Source organism: Phaenicophaeus curvirostris, chromosome 31, assembly GCF_032191515.1.
Source record: "Phaenicophaeus curvirostris isolate KB17595 chromosome 31, BPBGC_Pcur_1.0, whole genome shotgun sequence".
NCBI classification, from domain to species: Eukaryota; Metazoa; Chordata; class Aves; order Cuculiformes; family Cuculidae; genus Phaenicophaeus; species Phaenicophaeus curvirostris.
In genome coordinates, this window is record NC_091422.1 from 4,125,217 (window position 1) to 4,149,585 (window position 24,369).

Sequence of the window (24,369 nt, forward strand, 5' to 3'; positions counted from 1 at the left end):
CACTTGCAATACTAAGGATTTTATTGTGAAGTAGGCTATTGAGTAGTTCTGGAACCTCAACTTAATTATTCAGTAATGCCTCTGGTAATAATCCTCTGTGAAATTAAACAGATATTTGCATTAGTTTTGCTTCCTTTTCTCTTCCTGGAGGTAAAAAGAACTCAAATTCAAAATCCTACTCTTTTTGAATTCTAGAAAATTTATGCCTTAACTTTGAGTTAGATTAACTTAAAAGGTTATAAAATTATGATCACAGGTATGTGTGCATTACATTAATAATGATGACTGGCCCACTTTTAGAGATTTGTACGACACTTGAGGCACCAAAGAATTTTTTTTGCAGTAGCAAAAAACTGATTTAAATGCATCGTTCATTATATATACATATATATATACACACACTATCTATTTACACATATATAAATACGTTAAAAAGGTTTTAAACGTAAAATTAGTGGGGACCTTATCAACCAAATGCACTTTCACATTTTTTTTTTTTTTGCTTTCAAGTTACCAACTAATTTTTAAGGACTCTCTTATGATCTTGAATGTTCCCAGGCTCCCCTTTCTCTGCTTACATTGTTAATCTCGTTAAATTTGCTTAAATATATTTGGAAAAAAAGGTTAATTTTAAAATATTACAGTTTTTAAAATCTGAAAACTTGGATAACAAAAATGTTTGTGTGAAGTCTTTTAAATGTACCTTTAATCTTTGGTGCTTTTTTGCCTTTTCCTGGAGCTCTGTGTGTTTGAAGATGCTTTAAAACCATGATTGAGAGTTGTATTTTCTTTGGTTTAAAGTGTGTAGATAAATGCATCTATGTACATGCATAAACTGTGACCATAATTTTTTGTACCTGCATTAAACTAATTTTTGTTTAAATATGCTTTTCTTGGACACCACCATTTGTTTATACCATGTGTTCAGTATCTATACTTTGGACAACTGTAAAACTGAATTCTTGTGTAGGTGAACATTAGAATCACCTAACACCTATCAGAAATAATGCTAAATTGACTTAAAGTAGCAAGTGGGTGGTAACAATAAGTACTGATTTTTATTTCCAAAGACATTGTATTTTCATTAAACTACTCTCTCATACCTGTTGGCATTCTCAGCTAGTTGCAGTATTGAGCAACTTTAATTTGGAGCAAAACGATACTTATAATGTGTGTGGGATAATTCTACATGCTTTTTAAGGATTCTTTAGCATGTTAAGTATTATCCTTCTAGGGCTGGAAGAGGTTCGGAATTGGATTGAGTGGAATTGAAAGGTTTTTTTCCCAAGCATTAAGCATTGTAGGGTACAATTGGAAACACTTTAAGATGTATTGCTTTGATTCAAGAAATGCTGAAGTACATGTGTAATGGAAGCATGCCAATATCTCAAAGCTGCCTGAAGTTATACATGAGCATAGGAGCTTTTTTGGATCAAAGTTTGTGCATTTCATTGATGATAATCATGTTCCAATAACATTCCTCCAGGTGGCTCTAACTTGGATTTAGGCTTTCTTTTTAAGACTGTCTACTCTAACCTGATCATGGTTCACCATAAAGGTCATGTAAGCTCTTATTTTCAAAGAGTTGCTGCTTGGCAGGCACCTTTCACAAAAAAAAATATTGAAAGTGGTCATATCTGTGGGGAAAGGTCACTGGTACTTTGGTTAATTAGCCATATGCATTAAAACTATAAATTGTATAGTTTGGATAATTTATAACATTAAACTTTGTGATTTTAATATCACATTGAAGGTTCAGCTGTACTCATTTCTTTTACTGTTTAACACCAGTGGTGTGGACAAAAGACTCAAAAGGGGGTGGTAGTGTTACTATTTTCTTAATTTATTTGGTACTGTATAACACCTTTCTGATTAAATGCAGTGTATGCATTTTGGGACTCTGTTAATTTGTAAAAGCTGTTACAGGTTCAGCAAGTAAGGAACTTTGTGCTTCCTTGTTGAATGTTAAATTATTTTACTTTGCATTTTATATGGAGTACAAATTAAAACTGAGCCATCAAACTGCAATAAATCAACAGTAGTGTTTAATTTTAAAAACTTTTTGTGTACTGTACATAGATTTGTTCAATAAAACATTGTCTTTGTTGTTGATAGAAATTGATCTTGTCTTTTGGGGAATGACTCTGAAAGTACTGTTGCAATGTTTATAGTTATCGTGATATCCTAGGCATATGGTTGGTGTACAGCAATCTGGTATTGATGTTCCACCTGTGTGGATATTTGTATTTGAATAGACATTGTATTCAAGTATATCCAAGGATGCCTGAGATTACCAAGAAAACTAATGCAGAACTCCTGAGTCTTTTCTCCCCCTCCCCCTTCTCTCTAGCTAATTAACTATCTGCTTTGGTAAATTTGGGACCTCTTTGTTAAATAAGTCTTTGGAAAGTCATAATATTATTACAACTTGCTTACAAGCAGAAGAGCAAAGCATGTCTGTGTGTGAGGGAGAGGAATAGCTTTTTTGGTCATCAGTCTGAGATGTATGAAGAACTTGCCTATATGCTGAAAAAGCATCAATCAGCGTTTGAACCTTTGGCATCAGGCTATCCATTCCTCAGATGTGACTGTCTTTAACAATCTCGAAAACACTGGCAGCTTTAAGAACCAGACTTCTTAATTTGCAAGTATACCCAAGTAATTTACAAGCATCATGGATACAAGCATATGGATGATATGCTCCCCGATAAAGAGAATTGATCACCAGGGGAAATTGTAATCTGCTCAGCCCAGATCTCTAGGCAACGCAGGCCTGTCAAGTTTCCGATCTGGTGAGAAAAGGCTCATGAAGAGTGGGTTTTAACATGCATATAGGGAACATCGTAAGGTTGGCAGGGCAGAGAGAGTCAGTAGTGTTTGGGAGGAATATATTAAAGCTTGCTAGGAAAAGTTGTATGTGGTATTTCAAGAAATCAGAAAATCTGTGTTCGATTTAATGTCTTGAATTGTATTTATTCGTGCGAGGCAGTGGCTTCAAAATGCAGGTGAAGTTCAACACTCTGAAGCTATTGTGTAAGGCTTGAAAGCTGAATTTTGAGCCACAGACAAGTCTGGATGCAGCAGTTTTAAGATATCTCTGCTTCTAGTTTTTCCTCCATCATAAAGTTGTTAAAGATTCTTCAGTGGCACTGTTACAAGTACCAAATGCTGGCTTAAACCTCCCCTCCTGGGAAGATTGGTTGGCACAAATGCAGAGAGCTGAGCCTCAGCTGTGGCATTTCATGAGTTTATGTTTGTTTCCAGTCTTGCTGCTCTTAGCGATAGTAACTTCTAGTGTGTTTTCCATTGTTTTGTTCAGTCCCCTTGATTGAAAGCTGTAGTCCAGAAATAAAGACAGTGCAATTTATTTTTTTTTTCACGCCAAAAAGTTAAATACTGTCATCTGAAAATGCTGGGTTATTGAGATTTATTATTCACAGTCCTGTAAATTCTTAATGTCCTTTGATCTCAGATTTTGACTGTCTTCTACAAAATTTTGAATGCTGCCTTTTTTTGTTGTTGTTGGTAACTTGAAGCATGTATTTAATTTCTGCTTTGTATAATTTTGACAGGGTCTTTGCTAAAAAAAGTTAAGTTCGGGTATAAGGGCAAGGGCTCTCAAATCTCTGGTATTGTAGCAGGCAAAATAGTTACCAGAACTGTGAGGTATACATAAGCCATTTGATAAATTCACTGTGAAATATCTTAACATACCAGCTGCAAACTTTAGCGCCCTGGACTTTATTGTAATTCATTTGACATGCTAACAATTCAAGCAGAAGGAAAAATTTCTCAATAGAATTACCTGGAGTTTGCTTAGCTTTCAAAGGAAGCGGGGGGGAAAGTCTGTAACTGGTATTTCAGTGAAGTTTAGTTCTTGCCAATCCAAATAACCTGTCTTGCTGGTGCCAGAGCAGTGCCTATGGGACTTGAGAGCACTATCTAGCACTACCTGACGCTATATTCCTGTGTATCGATATCATTAAATCCAGTACTTTGTCTCAGTGCTTGACTTCTGCACTGCCTCATAGGGGAAAAAAAAAAGGGATGGTTGACTTTTTAGGGATATAATTTGCAGTAAATAGAATTTTGAGTTGGGGGAGAGGGACAGGATGGAGGAGAGGATCACTCGTAGTGACTTTCTGAATTATAACTGCAGTTTAATGTTGCAAGGGTTCTATTCAGCTTTTGTTTATATAGGCTAATGATTTTCCCATTTATTCCTCTATGGGAACACCAGTTTACATTCCTTGACAATGATCAAAGTCAAGTTTGAATAAAAACTGTGCAGGTTGTTCTGAGTTATTGGAAAGACAAGATAATTAAACCTATTTCAGAGATTTTTCTCTGTTCCCATCACCACCTCTAAAGGGAAAGCCCTTAAAAATTATAGGTGTAAACCTGCTAAAAGTGATGGCCTTCATTTAAAATAAGAAGAGATCTGATCATTAAAGAGACTCTCCAATCACTGTGATGACAATGCACTTTTCTTCTCTCAAGATTAATGGGAATGTGACCACTCTAAGGCAACTGGCCAAAAAGAGTTTCATTCTCTTTTCAGTAAATGTCTCAAAATAATCTAATTTGAAAAATGGCATCTTGCATTTTTTTTATTTCAAGTCCTAGAATATTCAGTTAGCTATTACTTCAGTGAAGGCTGCAAATCTAAATAGGTTTATTGAAATGTAAGCAAAACTTAAGTGAAAGGTCATTTGTATTTCTCAGATGCATTTCCTTAATTTTAAGCTTGCAGGATTAATTTTAAAAATTCAAGATTTCGGCAGCAAAATTGCCTTGGTGGCAGGTAGGTTGTCCCATTTTCTGATGAACCAATTTTGCTTTGTAAACTAATGATATATAGAATTCTGCGCTGCGTGTTGTGTAGAGAAGTCCTCCTTTAACATGAGTGCACAAGTAACTGGCCTTGTGGAATTTTTAATAGCTGTATGGCAAGGGCAGGTATATGTCTTGTCAACAGAAGCTGTTACATAGCACTCTAGTTGTACACGAGGGGAAATTTGGCACAGCAGTCAGCAAACATTGTGTTGAACCTTTCCAAATGCTGTAGGACTGAATTTTTATCTGAAAGTTAGACTTAAAATTCATAAGCAAAATTGGTTCAACTGTTCCTGGTTTGTTTTGCATTCATAGTTATAGCTCCAGAGAATAGCTGTTTTTCTAGCAGAATGTACATTGGTTTTCCTTCTGGTGAACCTGGGAGATCTGCATGGACAGTATTTTAGACTTTAAAGAGGAAACAATGATCTATTAGGTTGGTGCAAAAATAATTGCCATTTGTAACTACCAGCTTCAAAGCAGCCGATCTCAGCTTAGAATAAAGTTTACTGATTGATACATGAACCATTAGAATCTATGCATTGTTGCCAACAAGAAAAAAGTCTGTATTCTGGTACCATAGAATTCTGGACTCGTGGAACCGATGAATTCTTTGAAGGCGTTTTGAGCTGCTGCTTGGTTGCAGAAAACCTCTTGCAGGAAGTTGTCAAGATGCTTAAAAAATTAAGACGGTTGGTGGGAGAGAGGTCTGGTGAGTAAGCCAGGTGAGGTAGAGTTTCTCATCTTCAACTCGTACAACAAAGTTACTTGAAATTGCTTTTTTCCCATCTTTAATTTGACAGCATAATACAAAAAAGAATAAACTGTGAAAACAAAATCACTAGCATAAATACAGTTAAATAAAAGTTTAATCCAAAATAAGCATCACAGTTTATGGTGACAAAAATGGCAATTATTTTTGCATCAACCTAATAAAACAAATGTATGTGTAACATGGTGGGTAGGAGCATGTTCTGTGTTCGTGTAGATGTTCTATGTTAGGTTTATGAGATCTTGAGGGTGGGAATTTGTTACAACAGATCTGAATTGAGCCTAAAATAAGGAAAAGTTGAGTTGTTCTGTCACATCCTAGTGACAGAACCAAGTAATTTTAACTCCTGTCTTCAAGTGGTGGTCAGTGTATCCTTACGGACTCGAGTTCTTCCTGTTTTGAAACAACAGGCAGTTTTAGCACCAAAAGTTGTGCTCCTCCTTAAAGCATGGGTTTGATGAGGGTGCCTGCTTTTAGTGCCATAGTGAGGTCAAGGAGTTGTCGCACCTGCATTTTTCTCAGCACCAGCCCTCATGTAGCTTATGCACCTTAGCTCACCTGAAGCTTCCACTGTCATCCTTTTTGCTTTTCATTCATCTTTCATTTCCATCTTTTCCTTATTCTTTTCTCTCTCTAACTCATAATGTGACTGAGAAGATACTGCCAAGTGAAGGAGCAGCACAAGCTTCAAGCCTTGCATGCAGCAGAAAGGCAGCTTTGGCTTATAGAACATTTCTGTGTTCTTGTGGATGTGTGTAACTTGCTTGGTCTAAGTTCCCAAGGCGTCCAACAGCTCCCTCTGTCCCAAGTGGAAGATTTGCTCTGTGCCACAGAGGCTCACCTCAGATATCCAAAGGTCGGCCGGTCAAGCTGAAGTGACCACTGCAGAGGCTACCACAGCTTGAGGCCTATCAACATTGACTTCCACTGACCATTAATGCCAACAGCACGTGCCTGACCTCAGCAGGAGCACTAAGCTGCCCCCAAGGACTCGAGGGTGGCTGCCATGGACTGCTGGGACCTGTCGGGAGCCTTGTTGGTGTAAAGCCTTCCTCTCTGAGCATGCTCTGACCCCAGGGAGCTCCTTGGGAATAGTAAGACTAGATGTGCTGACTCTACACCAGTGATGAAAATACATTGTTCAAGTAAACAGGTGTAGGAAAATGCCACTTTCTGCTCTTCTTTAGCAGTGGACAGGTAGGGTTGGACTTGGTGATTTAAAAGGTCTTTTCCAAACTAGCAATTCTATGATTCTTTGCAGCTGCAGCTGGTTTTGCAAGGGATAAGGCAGGGAAGTTGCAGTACACCCTGGGGGCCAGCGGTGGAGAGCAGACTGGGTTCTGAGCACTCTGTAGCAAGGCTGTGCTGGCTTGAGTGGGGGAACACAATTAGCGTGATGTGTTCACCACATGAAGGAAGGGAAGGCTGATACTTAATTACAGAATCATAGAATGGTTTGGGTAGGAAGGGACCTTAAAGCTTTAGCATCCAGTTCCACGCCCCCTGCTACGGGCTAGGACACCTCCTATCCAACCTGGCCTTGAACACCTCCAGGGATGGGGCATCCACAGCTTCCCTGGGCAACCTGTGCCAGTGTCTCACCATCCTCATCATGAAGAAATTTTTCCTAATGTCTAATCTAAATTTTATAGCCATTCCCCCTTGTCCTACCACTACATGCCCTTCTCAAAAGTCCCACTCGAGCCTTCTTGTAGCCCCCTTCAGGTACTGGAAGGCCGCTATAGGGTGTCCTCTGAGCCTTCTCTTCTCCAGGCTGAACAATCCTAACCCTCTCAGCCTCTCCTCATAGCAGAGGTCCCCCAGCCCTTGGATCATCTCTGTGGCCTCCTCTGGACCCATTCTTACAGTTCCATATCCTTCATATACTGGGGACTCCAGAACTGGACACAATGCTCCAGGTGGGGTCCCACAAGAGCGGAGCAGAGGGGCAGAATCACCTCCCTCAACCTGCTGGCTCCATCATAAAGTCCATATATATATATATATATATATATATGAAGCGGTGCCTGCTGCCCTCAGCTCTGTTCGCAGCCTTTTCTTATCTTGAAGGCCGGGCAGAGAGCTGGAGCCAGCTCCAAATTAACAGCAGTTGTGACTGTGGCGAAGTTCACACCAACGCTGCCATCAGACCCGCAGAGCGCTCCCAGCGGCGGCCGCAGGACAGGCAGGCGGCGCTGCGGGGCGGGGCGGCGCCTCCCGCTCGGGGCGATGGCGGCGCTGGGGCTGAGCGAGCGGGAGCGCGCCGGGTGCCGGGAGCTGCTGGAGCTGCTGCGGACCGAGGAGCTGCTGGCGCTGGCCGACACCGTCACCAACCGCGTGGTGCACCCGGAGAGCCGACAAGGTGCGCGGCAGCCTCGCCCTGCTCCCCGCTCCCCGCCGGCGGGGATCGAGGGAGCCTCCTCCCTGCTCCCCGTTCCCTGTTCCCTGCCGGCAGGGATCGCTGGAGCCTGATCCCTGCTCTTTCCTCCCCCGTTTCTCTGCTTCCCTGATTCTCTGCTCCTTCCTCCCTGCGCCTTTCTTCCCGTTCGTGGCTCCCCTCCCCGTGCCGGCGGAGATCACGGGTCCCCGTTCCCTGCCCGGGGCGGCCCTGGGCTCGCGGTGGGGGTTGGGGTGGGGAGGGGGACGCTCCTTCGCCCCGCGGAGGCCGCAGCCGCGGCTGCCTCGGTGCTGGCTGCGGGGAGGCTGCTCCTGCGGCGGGGAGAGGCGTGGGCCGAGGAATTTAAATTAGGCTGATAGAATAGTTTGGGTTGGAAGGGACCTTAAAGATGATCCAGTTCCAGCCCCCTGCCACGGACAGGAACACCTCCCACCAGCCCAGGCTGCCCAAGGCCCCGTCCACCCTGGCCTTGAACACCTCCAGGGATGGGGCAGCCACAGCTTCCCTGGGCAACCTGTGCTGGTGCCTCACGCTCTCACATTGAAGAAATTCTTCCTAATGTCTAGTCTAAATATTCCCTTCTCCATTTTATGCCCGTTGCCCCTTGTCCTGTCACTACAAGACTTTGTAAACAGTCCCTCCCCAGCCTTCTTGTAGGCCCCCTTCTGTTACTGGAAAGTCACTATAATATCTCCTCCGAGCCTTCTCTTCTCCAGGCTGAACAAGCCCAACTCTCTCAGCCTGTCCTCATATGGAAGGCGCTCCAGCCCTCGCATCATCTTTGTAGCCCTTCTCTGGACCCATTCCAACAGCTCCATGTCCTTACGTTAAGGATTCCAGAACTGGACACAGTACTCCAGATGAGGTCTCACGAGAGAGGAATAGAGGGGCAGAATCACTTCCCTTGACCTGCTGGCCACATTTCTTTTGATGCAGCCCAGGGTAGGGTTGACCTTCTGAGCTGCAAGAGCACATTGCCAACTCATGGTGAGCTTCTCATCAGCCAAATTAGATTTAGACTAGACATTAGGAAGAAATTCTTCACAATGAGGGTGGTGAGGCACCGGCACAGGTTGACTAGGGAAGCCGTGGATGCCCTGGAGGTGTTTAAGGCCAGGTTGGATGGGGCTTTGAGCAGCCTGGTCTGGTGGGAGGTGTCTGCCCATGGCAGGGGGGTTGGCACCGTATGATCTTTAAGGTAATTTAGGTATCTTAAGGTATCTCTGACCTATAACGTGAGCATCATTGAATATTCTGCCCTAGACAGAGAAAATACTGCCATGTGAAGGAGCAGCACAAGCTTCAAGCCTTGCATGTAGTAGAAAAGCAGCTTTAGCTTATAGAACATTTCTGTGTTTTGCGGATGTGTGTAACTTGCTTGGTCTAAGTTCCCAAGGCGTCCAACAGCTCCCTCTGTCCCAAGTGGAGATTTGCTCCATGCCACAGAGGCTGCACCTCAGATATCCAAAGGTCGGCCGGTCGAGCTGAAGTGACCACTGCAGAGGCTACCACAGCTTGAGGCCTATCAACATTGACTTCCACAGACCATTAATGCCAACAGCACGTGCCTGACCTCAGCAGGAGCACTGAGCTGTCCCCAAGGACTTGAGGGTGGCTGCTGTGGACTGCTGGGTCCTGTCGGGAGCCTTGTAAAGCCTCCCAGTCCATGCAGGCTGTGACCCTAGAGTGCTCAGACCTAGCTTGCAGTTTGTGGCAAATTGGCAGATCTCAAGCAGGTCTTTTTCTCTCGAAGAACACCCTTCACCCTCCCCCTGGTGAGCTTCATGCAGTGTCATGCCCTTTCTTATGCCCTGTTATTGTTTAAAAATTATATTTAAGACCCATGTGCCTCTTGCTGTTTGCATTAAATGACATTTGATTTCAGGCTTTTAAAGGCTAAATCACAAATCAAATATATTTTGTAGAACCCAGCACTTTCAGGTGTTGCCATCCCCCATCATTTTGTAGGTGTTGAGACCACTAGGGAGGGGGGAGTTGATTTTGCCTCTCTACTCTGTTGTGGGACCACACCTGGAGTACTGGAGGTCAATTCTAGGGTCTCTAGCACAGAAGGAACATAGATCTGTTAAAGCAAGTCCAGAGGAGGGCCATGAAGATGATCCAAGGGCTGGAGCTCCTTCCATACAGGACAAGCTGAGAGAGCTGGGGTTGTTCAGCCAGAAGAGAAGGCTCCTGGGAGACCTTATAGCAGCCTTCTAGTACTTAAAGGGGGCTACAGGAAAGATGGGGACGGGCTCTTTATCAGGGAGTGTAGTGATTGGATGAGGGATAACAGGTTTCAGCTGAAAGAGAGGAGTTGGAACTGGATGATCTTCCAGCCCACATCATTCTAGGATTCTGTGATTTGTTTCATGACATTTAATTTTGTATCTGAATTACTTCAGGACACTCAGCATATTGCCTTGAAATATACTCATCCAAAAACCTTGAATGTGTTTTGTGTGATACAAAGCTGACCTGTAGGATTTGCTGAGCACATTTCTTAAAAAGGTCTTATGCCTGTAGTTTTTGCTTCTTTTTTTATCTGCTTTTCACAGTGATTGTAGGTTTATTTAAAATATGTTAATTTTTAATTTCAGCTATTAGCCTCTTCTTGTTTAAACATACGATTTTTATAGGTATCGTGGTAAGTACCCAACCTCAGTTCAGGTGAGAAATGGCTACTGCAGCTACTTCAAAAGTGAAATGAATTTCAGTTTCATGTTTCTTGATTTTGCCACAGAGCCTTGTAGCTGATTTTCTTAATGTAACATTTCAGTGCACACTATCATTGTGTGACAATACGTGGTGTTTTCTTACAAACCTGGGAGTAGTAACTTTATTAATGTGGAAATGAAACAGATTTAATTCCATCTCTGTGTATCTTCAGGAACCTAGGTGGAAACTCACTTCCACTACTGTGTATTTTTTCAAAGAAAAATGCAAACTTCTGATACTAGAGTTCTTGTTCAGCATACAAGGAATCAGAGCTTACCATAGTTATCTCTCTGTCTGCATTTCTTTCAATTTTCTGTTTATGGAAAAAACCTGACAACTTGCATTTTCTTCAGAAGAACAGTGTGTGCTCTGACTGAATTGTGTGATCTACCCATTTGATGCAGAAATTAAAACTCAGATTCCATATTCAGAAGAACTATAAAATATATGTCTGTTTCTTCTTTCTCTGTGTAGTCTTGCTTCCAAGAAGACATGTGGATGGTTTGTTTTGAATATCCTAGAGCTTTTCAAATGGAAAGTGAAACCAAGCTCAGGTTTTGCTAAGTGAAAGTGCTGTGTGGTGACACGAAGCCGGAAGACCTAAATAATTTAATGTTACAGGAACTTATTTCCTGCATCTCAGGAAGTATAGGCAAAATGTGTCGTGCGCAAGAATCTTTGTACTTCTTGAAGCACTTGAAGTTTCTAAATGGCTTGAAAATATTTGAAAAATATTAGTAATTTCATTTGGAAGTAAAAATTGCATCCTTCAAGCTGAAGTAATACATAATTCTAAGCAGTCATGGATGCTGGAAGTAGGGATTACAAGATAGCAAAGTCTTCAGTAAAACCAACACTTTTTTGAAATATGTTCTTAGGTATCTTCTGTGTCTAATATGATTAGTTTGCAAACAAAATTTAAAGTCTTTGCATTTCATTTAGATTTGTCTTGGTTTGTGTTTGGTGCTGGTCACGAGTTCAAGAAATGGCTTAGGTTTGCATTTTAATCATGAGGAAAGCAACTGCTAACTTAAATTTCTTTACTTGCAGAAGCCATTCAGGCCATTTTGGTTTACAGCCAAAGTGCAGAAGAACTTCTGAAACGCAGAAAAGTCTATCGAGAAATAATTTTTAAGTATTTAGCAGCACAAGAAATTCCAGTTCCCCCTTCCTCTGAGAAGCATCAACTCATTGATTGTGTAAAGCAATACTGGAGTGGGAAGCTCACAACATATGCCTCAGAATCAGAAGAGAAAAAAACACATGCAGAGGTGAGTGCTGCTTTCTGAGATGCTTGAGGATGCTTAGTGTTGCTTTTGCAAGATATCCAGTATAAATGCTCTAATGTACATCCAAATATCCAAATTGTGTTTAGGAAGGTACTGAAAGTCTTTAACTCTTCCTTTTTTTGATTTGGTTTGGTTTGTTTGGTGTTTTGTTTTTTGTTTGTGTGGTTTTTTTGGTTTTGTTTTTTTTTTTAGGTACATAATTTAAAGATATCTGTGCCAACATATCACTTGCAGAGCACAATCTTCTGCTCTGTCTTGCGAAGTACCTTAGTGCATTTGAATTCTAATGTGTGGGATCTTCTCAGTGCTTGGAGTTTTTAAGTTATACTGTAAGCTAAAATAGAAGTTATGCACAATTAATTCTGTGGATTCAGGGACAACTGAAAACACTGTTGTTAATACAGAAACCCTGCATAGCCCCTTGTAATTTTTTTAAGTTTTGGAATAAATCAAGGGTTTACAGTCATCCTTCAGCCACATCAGGGAAACCACTGGTAGGGCACGTCTGTCGATAGTGGTCTAAAATGTTGAGCAGGAGGGAGGGAACAGAGAGAAAAGTGCCTGTATTAAGTGGCTTTGCACTGTGTAGAGACAGTGCAATCAAAGTGATGCTGTCTGTAAGCTGGTTTCCTTCTTAGTCTTTCAGTTAGAGTGCAGAAAGGATTTTAGTGAAATTATATAAATGTACAGAAATGTAAAGTTTGTAGCAGTGCCAGGTCTGTGTCATTTTTTTCCTTGATATTAGTAACACTTAATACGGTGTAACTAAATTTGTTTTGGAAATGATAGATTATTTTGGAGTTCAAAATCTTGCCATTTAGCAAATCCTTGTGGTGTAATGAACTTCAAGCGTTTTATTAGTCTTGGATCTTTACCGAGTAGTTCTAACTAGCCACCTTGCTCTTTCAAGTGCTGTACTTGTGAGACCTACTGGGCAACAGCCCCACCAGCTGGACTGTTAGAGCTCTGTAGATGTTGATAACCTGTTGCATTGAGCTTTCTCTCGGGGATTAGCGTATAAGAATTATAATTTAGCTGAGAATCGTTTTCAAAACAATTTTTTGTGTGCATCTTTTGGAAAAAAAAAGGGTTGCTCTTGAAGGGACACTTCACAAGTATTAACCAAAGTTTTATGATTGAAGGTAAGTAAATTAAATTCTCCGAAGTTGTTGAAACACATTCACAAAGAGTGAGAAATTCAACTGGCTATTTATCACATACATCTTTCTTTGCCTTTGTTTTCTTTTAATTCTGGTGGCTCTAACCGTTTTGAACAGATGGATAGCATGAATTAGAAATTCAGAATTAGAAACAGAATTAGAAATTAAGTACAATTTATTGTGAAACAAATAGAACATTTCTACTTTGAAGTCTCCAAACTTTTCACACTTAATACTTGCTTAAAACATACTTAATTTAGTACTTACTGGGCTTTGATGTTAGCAAACTTGTGATGTTTAGTTTACATCTAAAAATCTTGTTATCAAGTTCCAAATGCTGAGAAGCCCTACACAATTACTGTACGTTTATTTCTTGTTCAAAAAATGCTTTGCCTTACAGTTGGAGGTCATGTGTCTTTATGTTGGAAAGTTTGGATTATTTTTCCGAAGTAAAAAGTCTTACCTATTGTAAAAGAAAGCAGAGGGTAAACAAACTGTGTATGCACAAGTTAAGTAGGCTCACAGGAGTGTTGCTTGAGCATCTGATTATTGCAATTTACAGTGATGCTTCTTTTACAAAGAAGCATCCTCTAAACCGAATGTATTCTTATAAGCAACTTTAAAACCTGTCTTAAATATCTAATTGCTAAGCAACTTGTTTGTGCTTAACTTTCACTGTTTTTCTGCACATAGTTGTAGGCGTACCAAGAAGTCAACTGCAAGGAATAGATCTTTTTCTCAGCTTGACCCATAATAGTGTCTAAAAAAATCTCTACTGCTTACTTTGTTGCAGTATATATTTAGTGATAGAGCACTTGGAGTGGTTTGTCCCCTCTTCTGATACGGTTTTCAGACCATGACTACTGGTTCCTCACTGATACTTGCTTTTGCTACTTACTGTGAATTGGCTTCAAAAGTTTATACCCACCACTTTGTTGTCATTTTCAGCAACCCATCATTAAACTTAAAAATTATTTTGAAGTATTTCTTATCACTCTACATCTTAGGTGCATTTTTGGAGGGCATGTATGTGTCATTTTCTGTTAAACAAGGAAAAAAAGAGCACAAGTGGCTTGTCCATAACCTATGAGGAAGTAGTGGAAGAAGTGTTATGAATAGTTTCATGCTTTCTTTCACTGGTCCATTCTTCTCTAAGGCTCCTAGACAGGACAAGAATCTTCGACTGAGCATTTTCAAACTATTCTACAAAGGCTTGGCTGTCTACTAACAATGTGTACTTTGTCTCACTACTTAAAAATACTTTCTCAGCACATTCAGTGTTGAAGAAAGGATATTATAACACTCTGAAGGGAAGATTTTTTTGGCAGGCTGAGCAGAATTGTCTTTATTCCCGGAGTAAGCCTATGCTGCTCTGTGAAAATGCCTCCAGTCCCCCTATCCTGATGTCTTATTGTCTCAGTCCATTTTAAGTGGTCAGTTGTACAATTTGAAAAATAACTGAGATTGCATAAGATTTTTGTCTATTTTGGAGGAGCAAAGGTATGATTTTATTTGATTTGGGCTCTTTTCCTATTAGAAATACGGTGAAGACTACAAACATCACTCACAAAAGTGAACAAGTACCTTTTGGATGGGTTTTGGCAGTCTTACTACTGCCAGGGCTAAATTTGGGCATGTGATGTGTGAGAAAAATTTCTGGAAGGCATTAATTCTTTGAATATCTGTTCTTCCTGGATTAGTTGTCCATTCTGTAAGCATATTCCACTGACGTAGGCAAAATACCCCCATAAATCCAAAGTATTCTGTCAGCTTCAGCTATTAGGATGTACATAATCAAAAGATGTCTTCCCACCAAGTGCTATTTGTTCTTATCAGTTACATGAAGATGCAGAGACTGACACAATTCACCAAATTAAAAGCTACCAAAAAGAAGAGCCTGAAGGCAAGATGAAACAGCAGAAACACATCAACACAATTGCTTATTTATAAGCACTTTTTAGTAAATTGATATATTGTCCTGGGTTTGCCTGGGATAGAGTTAATTTTCAGAAGAAGTTGGGGTACAGCTAGGGCAGCTGATCCAAACTGGCCAAAGGGATATTGGATACCATGACATCATGCTCAGAATGTAAGGGGGTAGTTGGCTAGGGGGTGGGGCTGGCAACATGATTCGTAGCGTGGTAGGTGATGCGGTTTGTGGCGCAATTAGCAACACGGTAATCACGACTGAGTTTTGCAGCAAGGTTCGGGGGTGCAGCTGCAGAGCATGGCTTGGATTTCTGGATTGGTAGCATGTCAGGTGTTGGATTTTGGGCAGTGAGTGATTATTGGTTTATTTTCTCTTCCTTTGCTGCCCTGTTAAACTGTCCTTATCCCAACCCATGAGTTTTCCCTTCTTTTTTCCTGATTCTACTCCCAGTCCCACTTGTGGGAGGTACAGTGAGTGAGCAGCCATGGGGTTCTTTGTTGCCAGCAGTAGCCAAGCCGTGACATAGACCTTAATGTGAGATCGGCTTTTCAGGTTGGATTTGTATCCTTCTTGTTTTGAAGACCAAGACAAAGCTGAAGAACTACTCTTACTGTATTTCAAAGAACCTACTCAGATTCTCTAGATAAGATAATCATGATGTTAAAAATAAATGAGATTTTACTCTATAGTTTTTCTTCAGGACTGTCTCAGAACACTTGAAGGTTTAGAGTGTTTTAAAAGAAAAGGATTTACATGAAGTTATATTGTTTTAAGTGGTAGCTTGCATGTTGAAGCTAAATAGTTCTAAGAAAAAAATGTGCTTGATTGCAGAATCACGGAGAGAGACAAAAGCCACCACAAGATCACATTCACAATCTAGGAGAAGAATTCTGTCAATGGTTCTTTGAACTCCTGAATTCTCAACATCCCTTGGGAGTAAAAGCTGAAGAAGGATGGGGACCACAGCACTTTTGGGAGGATGCTAAAATGAAGTTGTGTTACAACACATTAGAAAAAAACATGGAAGAGTATATTGGTGCAGAAATGGTTAGCCTTCGCCTGCTCTCATTGGTTAAAGAAGAATATATTCTATTCAACCCTAATTTGCATTCCAATGGACTGAAGTGTGCCATGTCTCCACATGGGTTAGTGCTGGTAGCTGTGGCTGGCACGATACATGGGGACAACACTTGTTTGGGCATCTTTGAACAAATTTTTGGACTTACTAGCTGTCCTGTTAGGCAGAATACCTGGAAAATAAAAGTTGTGAATCTTAAAATAGTTGGACAGAACACTATGGGTCCTGGGATGCAAATTGAAAAACCCTCCCTAAAATATGAGTCACACCAATTGCAAGAGTTATATGATGGGAAAGAACTGACTGTTTGAACCACAGAAATTCTGAGCAACTCTTTCACAACTGAATGACTGGGGGAACATACCACTTTTGGTGCATAGCTGAATATTGAAATGGTTAGGACCATGGGATGTTGTCTCTTTTTTGAGTCAGATCTGCTGGATGGCAAACTGACGTACAGAGTCTAAACTGTTAATACAAGCGATGCTTTTGGTTACCCTTCCAGGAGCAACAAACATTTCAGAGAATGACTTTATATTTTGTACTGTAGTTGTGAATGGAATTAGTTTGGTTATTCTTGCCTGCAAAACATGGTTACGTTTAAATATGGGATGGCCGCAGTATGTCATGAACTAGATGACTTCAGGTTCACAGTTTTCATGTTGCTTCTCTTCAGGTCACCAGTTAAAACTCTTACCTGAGTTGTAACAGGAAGTTGTTCCTTCTGGCTTTTTGGAATTTGGATTAGCAAGTGTCTAAATGGAGATGTGAATCCCAAGAAAACCATCTGCTAGTGTAGGGAGTTTTTGGAGAGGACAGACATTATAATACAAATACAAACTGCTGCCATTTATCTTCTGAATGTGGTTCCTCACTGTGTAACAGAAGTAGTTTAATGGGACAATGCAAGAAACTTTGCATCATACAAGTCTCTTTCTCTTAGGGTTAATAGGTTCCTTTCCTTTTACCTCATGTTTCCAGCTTTGTCATGAATACAGACAAACTCTGTTGTATTTTGTCCTCAAGCAGACAAATTTGAGATGGTTGCCCAGGCATCCGTTTGTAGCACTGACTCACTGACCCTTGTGTCGAGTAGTTGATTTCATGACCTACCGCAGCACTGTATGAACCAAATGCTTTGATAATTATTTTGTATATACCTAAAACAGATTTTAATATAAAAGATGTGATTTTTATATATTTTCTCAAAATCAGAATTTTATCTATGTTGAAGTGTTTTATTACATTGACATTACGTCTTGAGTTCACTGTAAAAATAAAATATATTATTCTAAAATAATTTCTAAGCAAAATCTCAAATACTGCGTTGGAATTTTCTATCCCAATAAATAGCTTGAGTTGTAGCTTATTAAGCTACTGATGTACAATAAATAAAAATCAACCTGAATTTAAAATTTGGAAGAAGCAGTTTCGTTCTGTGTATTGAGAATTGCATTCCTCTTCAGGTGAGGACAAAAGCCTACCTGAAGGCCTGAATGGGTACCTTTTCAACAGTCAGTATGGCCATCTGTAGTTCAACTAAATATTTTGTCATTGGCAGAACTGTACTTTCTAGTGGCAGCGTAGCTATTACTTTAGTTAGTGTGTTAAATATGAACATGACTAAGGGTGTAGTTTTCATTACTGCTGTAAGTTGCTGTGGTGTGGGTGGTCCACTCCCTCCACTCGGGTACCTGTCCTGGTTTCCTTCTTGTGTTGGCATTATTACTTACGCTAACTCTGAACAAGAGAGACTGGTACTAATGAAAACTAACTCCTTGTCAGAAAGGCTTCAGACTGATCAGCTCTGTAGGAACGCTGGCCACACAAGTGCTAGTGTCAGTGTGAGGAACAGAGATGAGAATTTGGTTTTTTTTGGTGACAACCTGAATTTCTGTGGGCTTAAGCAAGTTATCAAATAACAGCCTTCATTAATTGTTACGTTCAAAATGTTTATGCCTGATAACTTCAAAATACTGACTGCAAGGAGTGTTGTGGTAAATCAGCTTTTTACTAAGGCTGGTACTTAAGAACTTGTTCTTACTTGTTCAGTTCTCCTAAACAAAGTACACAAGACGTTAAATTGTCACAGCCTTGTGACCTCTCTGTAAATCCCTGTTCAGTTGCAGACTTGAGTAGGTGCTGTTCGATTTACTGATGACCTGTTGGTGCAGTTGCTGCTGTTGCTCTTTGTCAGGCTGTTAAGAATTTGCATACATTATACTGCTCATTAGCTGTTGATAACTGACTTCTGCGGCAGCTGATTTTGATGTGTCCTTATGGGTTACTTCAAACTAGTTACCAAGGAGCAAGTGGTAGCAGCAGTTGATGAGCAGTTGATGGTTGCTGCTGAGCAGCACTTATCCCAGGCTGCTGCTGCAAAATGCAGGAAATGGCACAGTGTCTGTTCCTTACAATCCCACCACCTGAGTATTTGGTAGGCACTGACAGTCAGCTGATGGTGAGCAACTGTTACTAATGGGTATGACTTTTTATCCTGTGATACACCTTCCTCTTTTTCTCCCAGGCCCGCGTTCTCTCTTTAAAAAGCATCCTCTTCCCTTCTATATGGGTTTTATTTACACTTGGAAAAAGGGATTCCAGTCCTATAATGGTTCTTATGGCTCTCCATCTTGCATGGAGGCAAGAACTGGGTTTTGAAAGCTGCTGCCAGATCAGTCAGCACCGGCAGAGCTGTTTGCAGTCAGGTTGTAAGGGGGGCAGAGAGGTGGCACTGCCTCTGCTCCTTCATATTTTGTGTATGTAGCATGTTCATTTTGTGCCAAGTGAGAGTTGTGAGGTCCTGTCTGCAGTAGTGCACCATAGGATATCACAGATAACTTTTAGGCGTTCTGATTATTATTTGTAATATATGTCCTTACTGGAAATTCAGAATTCAATTTTCAAATAATTGTCACATTCAGAATTCCTTTTTTTTTTTAAGAAGAAAAACACTGAGTGCCATGTAAATATGAGAAGATACTCTTAGCTTTACCTTGACTTTAAGGAAAAAGTTAGGACTTGTTTAAATAGAGTACAGCCAAAAAGCTTGAAATATTTATGGAACAACACCCCAGCCTGAGCCCGCTGCCTTTTACAGCCCTCTAAAGGGCCAGCTCCAGGTCATACTCTATGGCCTCTCTTCCCATGGTGGTTTGGTTCTAAGGAGGTGGAAGAGGCTGAGAGGAAATTAAAGTTAAGATAAAACAAAAAATTCCTCCTGTACTGGATGAAGATGCTCCCAAAAGACAGACAGCAAACACCACACCGATGCACACAAAGGATTTCACCAGGGCAGTTTCAACAAGCGTGACTGACAACATCACCATTGAGATGTGTGCTTCTTTTTTGCCTTTTCCCCTTCCTTTTCTAAACTTGAGAAATCCACCAGCCTCCTTTGGTCCCTCAGCACATGCAAGACAATACACTGAGCCTGCAGTGGGACCACTCAGCACCCCTCAGTCACCTTCCTCGCGCTCATCCCTGTAGAAAACTAGCACCCCAGCACAGATACAGGCCAGGCTGCTCTGCCCCGCCACCATGAGCTCAAGATTCCAAAACCTGACTTTTGGAATATGGTACAGGTTTGGTTTCAGGGTTACAAACACCTTCTGGAAACTCGGAGGACAAATCAATTTTGATATAAGCTACACGAAAGCAAAATTCCCTCCCTCAACTCCCCAAATCCTAGAATTGAACTTAGATCTGGCTTCACAACCAAGAGGCGATGCCTCATCGTCATTTCATTATCCATGGCCAGTACAGATGAAATTCTTGGTTGCCCAACTCTTCAGATAACTGCCCTCTGCTCAACAGTTTCAGTTCTGCACTGAGCGGGAGCCTCGCTGTTCTGACTTTTTCCAGTGGGTCAGAGTTTGACCAAAGACACTTTCTATTCCTCTAATCTCCTGTTAACACCCAGACCTCAGAAAGACCTGACAGTATCAATGCCGCATACAAAAGGAATACAGGAAATTTTCTAATGGCTTCAGCCACCAACTTCTAACTACCTGGTATTCCTGTAAACTTAAAGTCAGCCCTGTTAAACATTGCTCCTTTCCTCCACCAGACATTTACCCCACCAGTGCCTTTGGGGAGACCTTCTGTAAACCCAAGATACCGAGTTTTACTAGTGGAAACATGATGAAAAGCTTTCTCCCAGCAGCCATCCAGGGAATGGGAATCCCCCTGGCCAAACACAGCTCTGTAATTACACTATTAACACCTCAGGTCCCAGGACGTCCCCAAACTCCACTCTTGGGGATGCTCTTCAAACCAATTAACACTGACCTGTGCTTTGCTTGCAGGATGTGCCCTTACAGCACATTTTGTTCCCAACTTCTGATGATGGAGATCTGGTGGGGAGGGAAATGACACCCCCACCTTGATTGCCCCTTAGGAACAACGTGATAGGAGCATGTCCAGGCAGGATCTGCTTGAGCCGACCTCGGCTCTGGTCAGAGGGGGCTCCTATAAAGAAGCCCCAGGAGTTCAGATGCAAATTTAAGCACCTGAGAATAACCAAAACCTTATCAGTGCATTTTGGCCAAGACCTCATTTGCCATTTCCCAGCAGCCTGAGCAGAAATGCTTTGTGGCTACGAGCAGCCCTTGCAGGAAGCCATGGGGGCAATCAGTTACTCACCTGGCTCTGTTCCTCCGCACCCAGATCATGACACCGCACACCAGGATCACAATCACGAGGGAATGCAGGGCTCCTACTGCACCCATCGTCAAGTGCAGTTGCTCATCTGGGGGCCCTCTGACACTCTTGGTCCTCTGCGACTTCAGAACACTTGGGGTTGTCTCGCCGAGCACACCTGGAGGAGCAATTGGGAATGTCAGTCCATCCTGTGCCCCTCTGGAGAGCTCACAGGGCGTTTGCCATGGCCAAGATGTTCTCTGTTCCCCTCCAGCGCTGGTGCCTGGAAGTTCGCTCCCAGCCTTTGGGACAGGTTGTCCCACCCAACAACACCCCAGACACACTCCAGCAAGGAAGACATTCTGCAGGAAAATGTAACAAAGACTGCTCTTTATGCAAATTCAAACAAAGACAATTAGATCTTTTAGTTCTGCATTAATTCGTTACCCGTCAAACACAAAAGATACTGCCACTCCGTCTTCCGCATTGTGACAACAGCAGTTTCAAAATTTCTTACTCTTAAATAAAGCTTAACTTACTGTTCATCGAAATGAAAGCAGTGTTCGGGGTTTTCTTTTTAAATCTTAAATATTTATATTTTTTTTCCAGAAAAAAATAAGTGTTTCACAGAATAAGTTGTGGATTGCCCATGTTGCTCAAACTGATACTAATTAGTATTTCAGCAGAGATGGAGAACACCGATGATAACAATTCCCTGGCAACAGATAGCATAATTAATTCACGTGACAAGTACCATTTCTAAATGCGTGCACAATCGATTTCATAAAAACTGGACAGAGGTTATTGCAGAACTATACTAATGGCTTTTAGTAGGCATTTCCTCTTTCTTTTTTCCACTTTACAGTCCATAGTTAATTACCCACATTCAATTACTTACAATTAAGTTTCCAATTACTCTAGACTCTCCTAAATGCTCCACATTCTAGAGGAAACATATTTTGTTAAAGCACAATTCTCCGTAATAGTGGTGCAAGAACAAACAATACAAGCAGGTATGCCAAAGTTTGCAACCCAAGTGTTCTCCAGCAGTAAATCAACCTGCTCGTCTCACAGAGACTGTGAGCACAGGCTGCTGAAAGGAAGAACGGCAAAGCCGTGAGCAGTGTCGGATCAATCTAAGACCAAATAGCTTAAGTTTCCACACAGTGTAAATCAAGATGAAGGGCTTTGAGATGCAAGTGGGTTTCACTTCAGGGAAGAATGATAGGCACACAGCTAATACTAGAAAAAAAAAACCTAAAACCAAACACACAAAAAAACCCCAAACAAAATAACCCCAAACAATAAAAACCCACCAACCCCCATAAAACTACATAACTGAATCCAATTCACAGAAATATGTTTTGGAGGAGTAGTAAGGGTACTACTGTAAAAGAAAGGGATTGACAAAGACATTAATTGCCACATTGAAAGAATCTCCCCTCACATCATAAATTCACATTCTGGATTGCAAGGTCCAGAAGAACAGAATTGGAGTTTGCACTTGGATAACGTTATCACGTTACCTCATTCAGACTTGCAGGTGTTAAGACTAGAAAAATTTTGGAGCCTTGTGACAAGAATTACAAAACAGAAGTAAGCAGAGCATCTCTAGGTGGGTATGGGAAGAAAGAAACGTCTCCATCCCATCTGGAGGCAGATTCTGCCAGGCATCATTCCAAATGACTGCACGTGCAGGGGAGTGAAAATAAAATATTGTCCGATTAAGATCTGTGCTTCGGGCCAGACCGAGATACAGAGATCTGATGGAAAGGTGGCAGAATCCCATGACGCTATTGAACTCTTTTGGTTTTTCTCAAACTAGCACCTTAAACATATGTGGTTGCTGGACAGCAGGACATGGCATTCAACTTCTTCTCTACAACCCTACCTCCCAAATCAGAGCCAAAAAGCCTAGAACCAGGGCAATAAAGCGTTACAAGACAAAAAGCAATTTTCTACTCATTTTGTTTTTTAATTCAGTTTTGTCCTTTTCCAGCTAAGTTAGATTCCTTGGAGCAAAACCAGTAATGCTCTAAGAATAATCAGAAGAGAGTCCTGTAGTCCTGGCCATAGAGCTGTGTCAGTACACGAACAGGAGCCCAAGCGCTGCAAGTCCCCCAGCAGGCAGAGTGCTAACCCACGGTCCTAGGGTGGGAACAAGCATGTGTCGGGGTAGGGGCAGAGTTCAGGGCTAGTTTGTTTTCTTGTCAATATCTACACGGCTAAAATAACAGAAAAAACAACCCCAAGCACAAACAAACAAACAAACAAAAACCAAACAAAAGCCCACAAAAAGAATACCTGGAAACAGAACATCTGTTTCAGATTGAAATGTTCAAACATCTGGTCATGTCCTAAAGTTATTGACAGGCCAGCCGTACAACACAGGTAGATCTTTACTGCCTTTTTGGCAGATGCTGCACTTACGTTCTTCTTAATTTGCACTTGTTACATAGTTCTGACAGCTAAATGCCATTGAAATCTTAAGAGACGTGCACCTTTACATTCTTTTCGCAAGCTTCAGCACAAGGCATAAAACCACCTTCTGCACATGTCCAAACAGCTGGGAACATCCACCCTGAGGAAGACTTTGCTAGCATAGATCCATGTTTAGTTTGAACGATCACAACCTCGAACATGGTTCAAGAAGATAAAAAGCCATTCCTGCCTCAACCTGCTTTCAGTGCAGTTCAGGTCACATTCAGGTTCATCGTGATGGCACCTGAAATCCTGCAGCTACTAAATATCGACAGAAGATGCTGCTGCCCTAAGCGTTCCATCAGAGGAGCAGATGAGTCCCAAGTCCTGACAGGACGTTACTGAAAGCAGACCGTATCAAAATACCCTCTAACCACCCGCATGCTCAAGCTCAGGAATGTCTGTGTGGCAGAAAAGATAAGCCAAGACAAACATCCCTTTTTGCGTCATATTTTAAGGCACATCTGATTATAAAAAAGCATACATTATTTAAGAAAAGGGAAAAAATACATGTGTATGCATACCTGCTGTCAAATACACAAACACAAGTAGAAATACATGCTATGAGATATTTAGATCCAAATCACCCCTTTCCACTCACACTTTTTAAGCAATCGTGTTTTTCCCTCACTTTGTACCCAATGCAACAGAGTCAGAAGTAAAATGTCATGATTGCCGTAACGTGGGTTTTGAAATACTGGAGCCAGCTCCTAGCCTTTCTCTGAGGAAACCCTTCTAGCGTCCTGGAGGTCCCAACTGGAAGCTGTGGATACTTTTGAAGATGACAGGATGCCAGGCAATGGATAAAACACTGACATCTGTTCATCTAATTAATCCAACCCCCCTGACAGTAATCCAGATGGGCAGAACACAGAGTGATTTTGGGGGACAGGAGAATAAAAACCCTAGTACTCCTGAACCACAGATTTCAAACGGCTTTTAGCTTTGCTGCTTTTATACGAGTAAGCTGTTTCCATATGAACCAGCTCGTTAGCAGGTCCCAGCTGCTCCATTAACCAGTACGGGGAGATTTGGTATCACCCTAAGAAAACAATAAACTGCTACA

The 24,369-nt window shown here is 41.3% G+C and overlaps 1 protein-coding gene and 1 long non-coding RNA gene across 2 annotated transcripts in view; one reads left to right on the forward strand and one right to left on the reverse strand.

Annotated features, from left to right (window-relative positions):
* Nucleotides 1–24,369, reverse strand: part of LOC138732447 (uncharacterized) — a 251,304-nt gene that overhangs the window by 160,177 nt on the left and 66,758 nt on the right. The gene's annotated exons all lie outside the window — the stretch shown is intronic.
* Nucleotides 7,838–17,272, forward strand: LOC138732440 (uncharacterized protein C3orf38 homolog). Its single transcript, XM_069879054.1, has 3 exons — nt 7,838–7,970; nt 11,775–11,995; nt 15,935–17,272. The coding sequence occupies exons 1-3, from the start codon at nt 7,838–7,840 to the stop codon at nt 16,490–16,492; spliced, it is 912 nt and encodes a 303-aa protein (XP_069735155.1). The 3' UTR covers nt 16,493–17,272.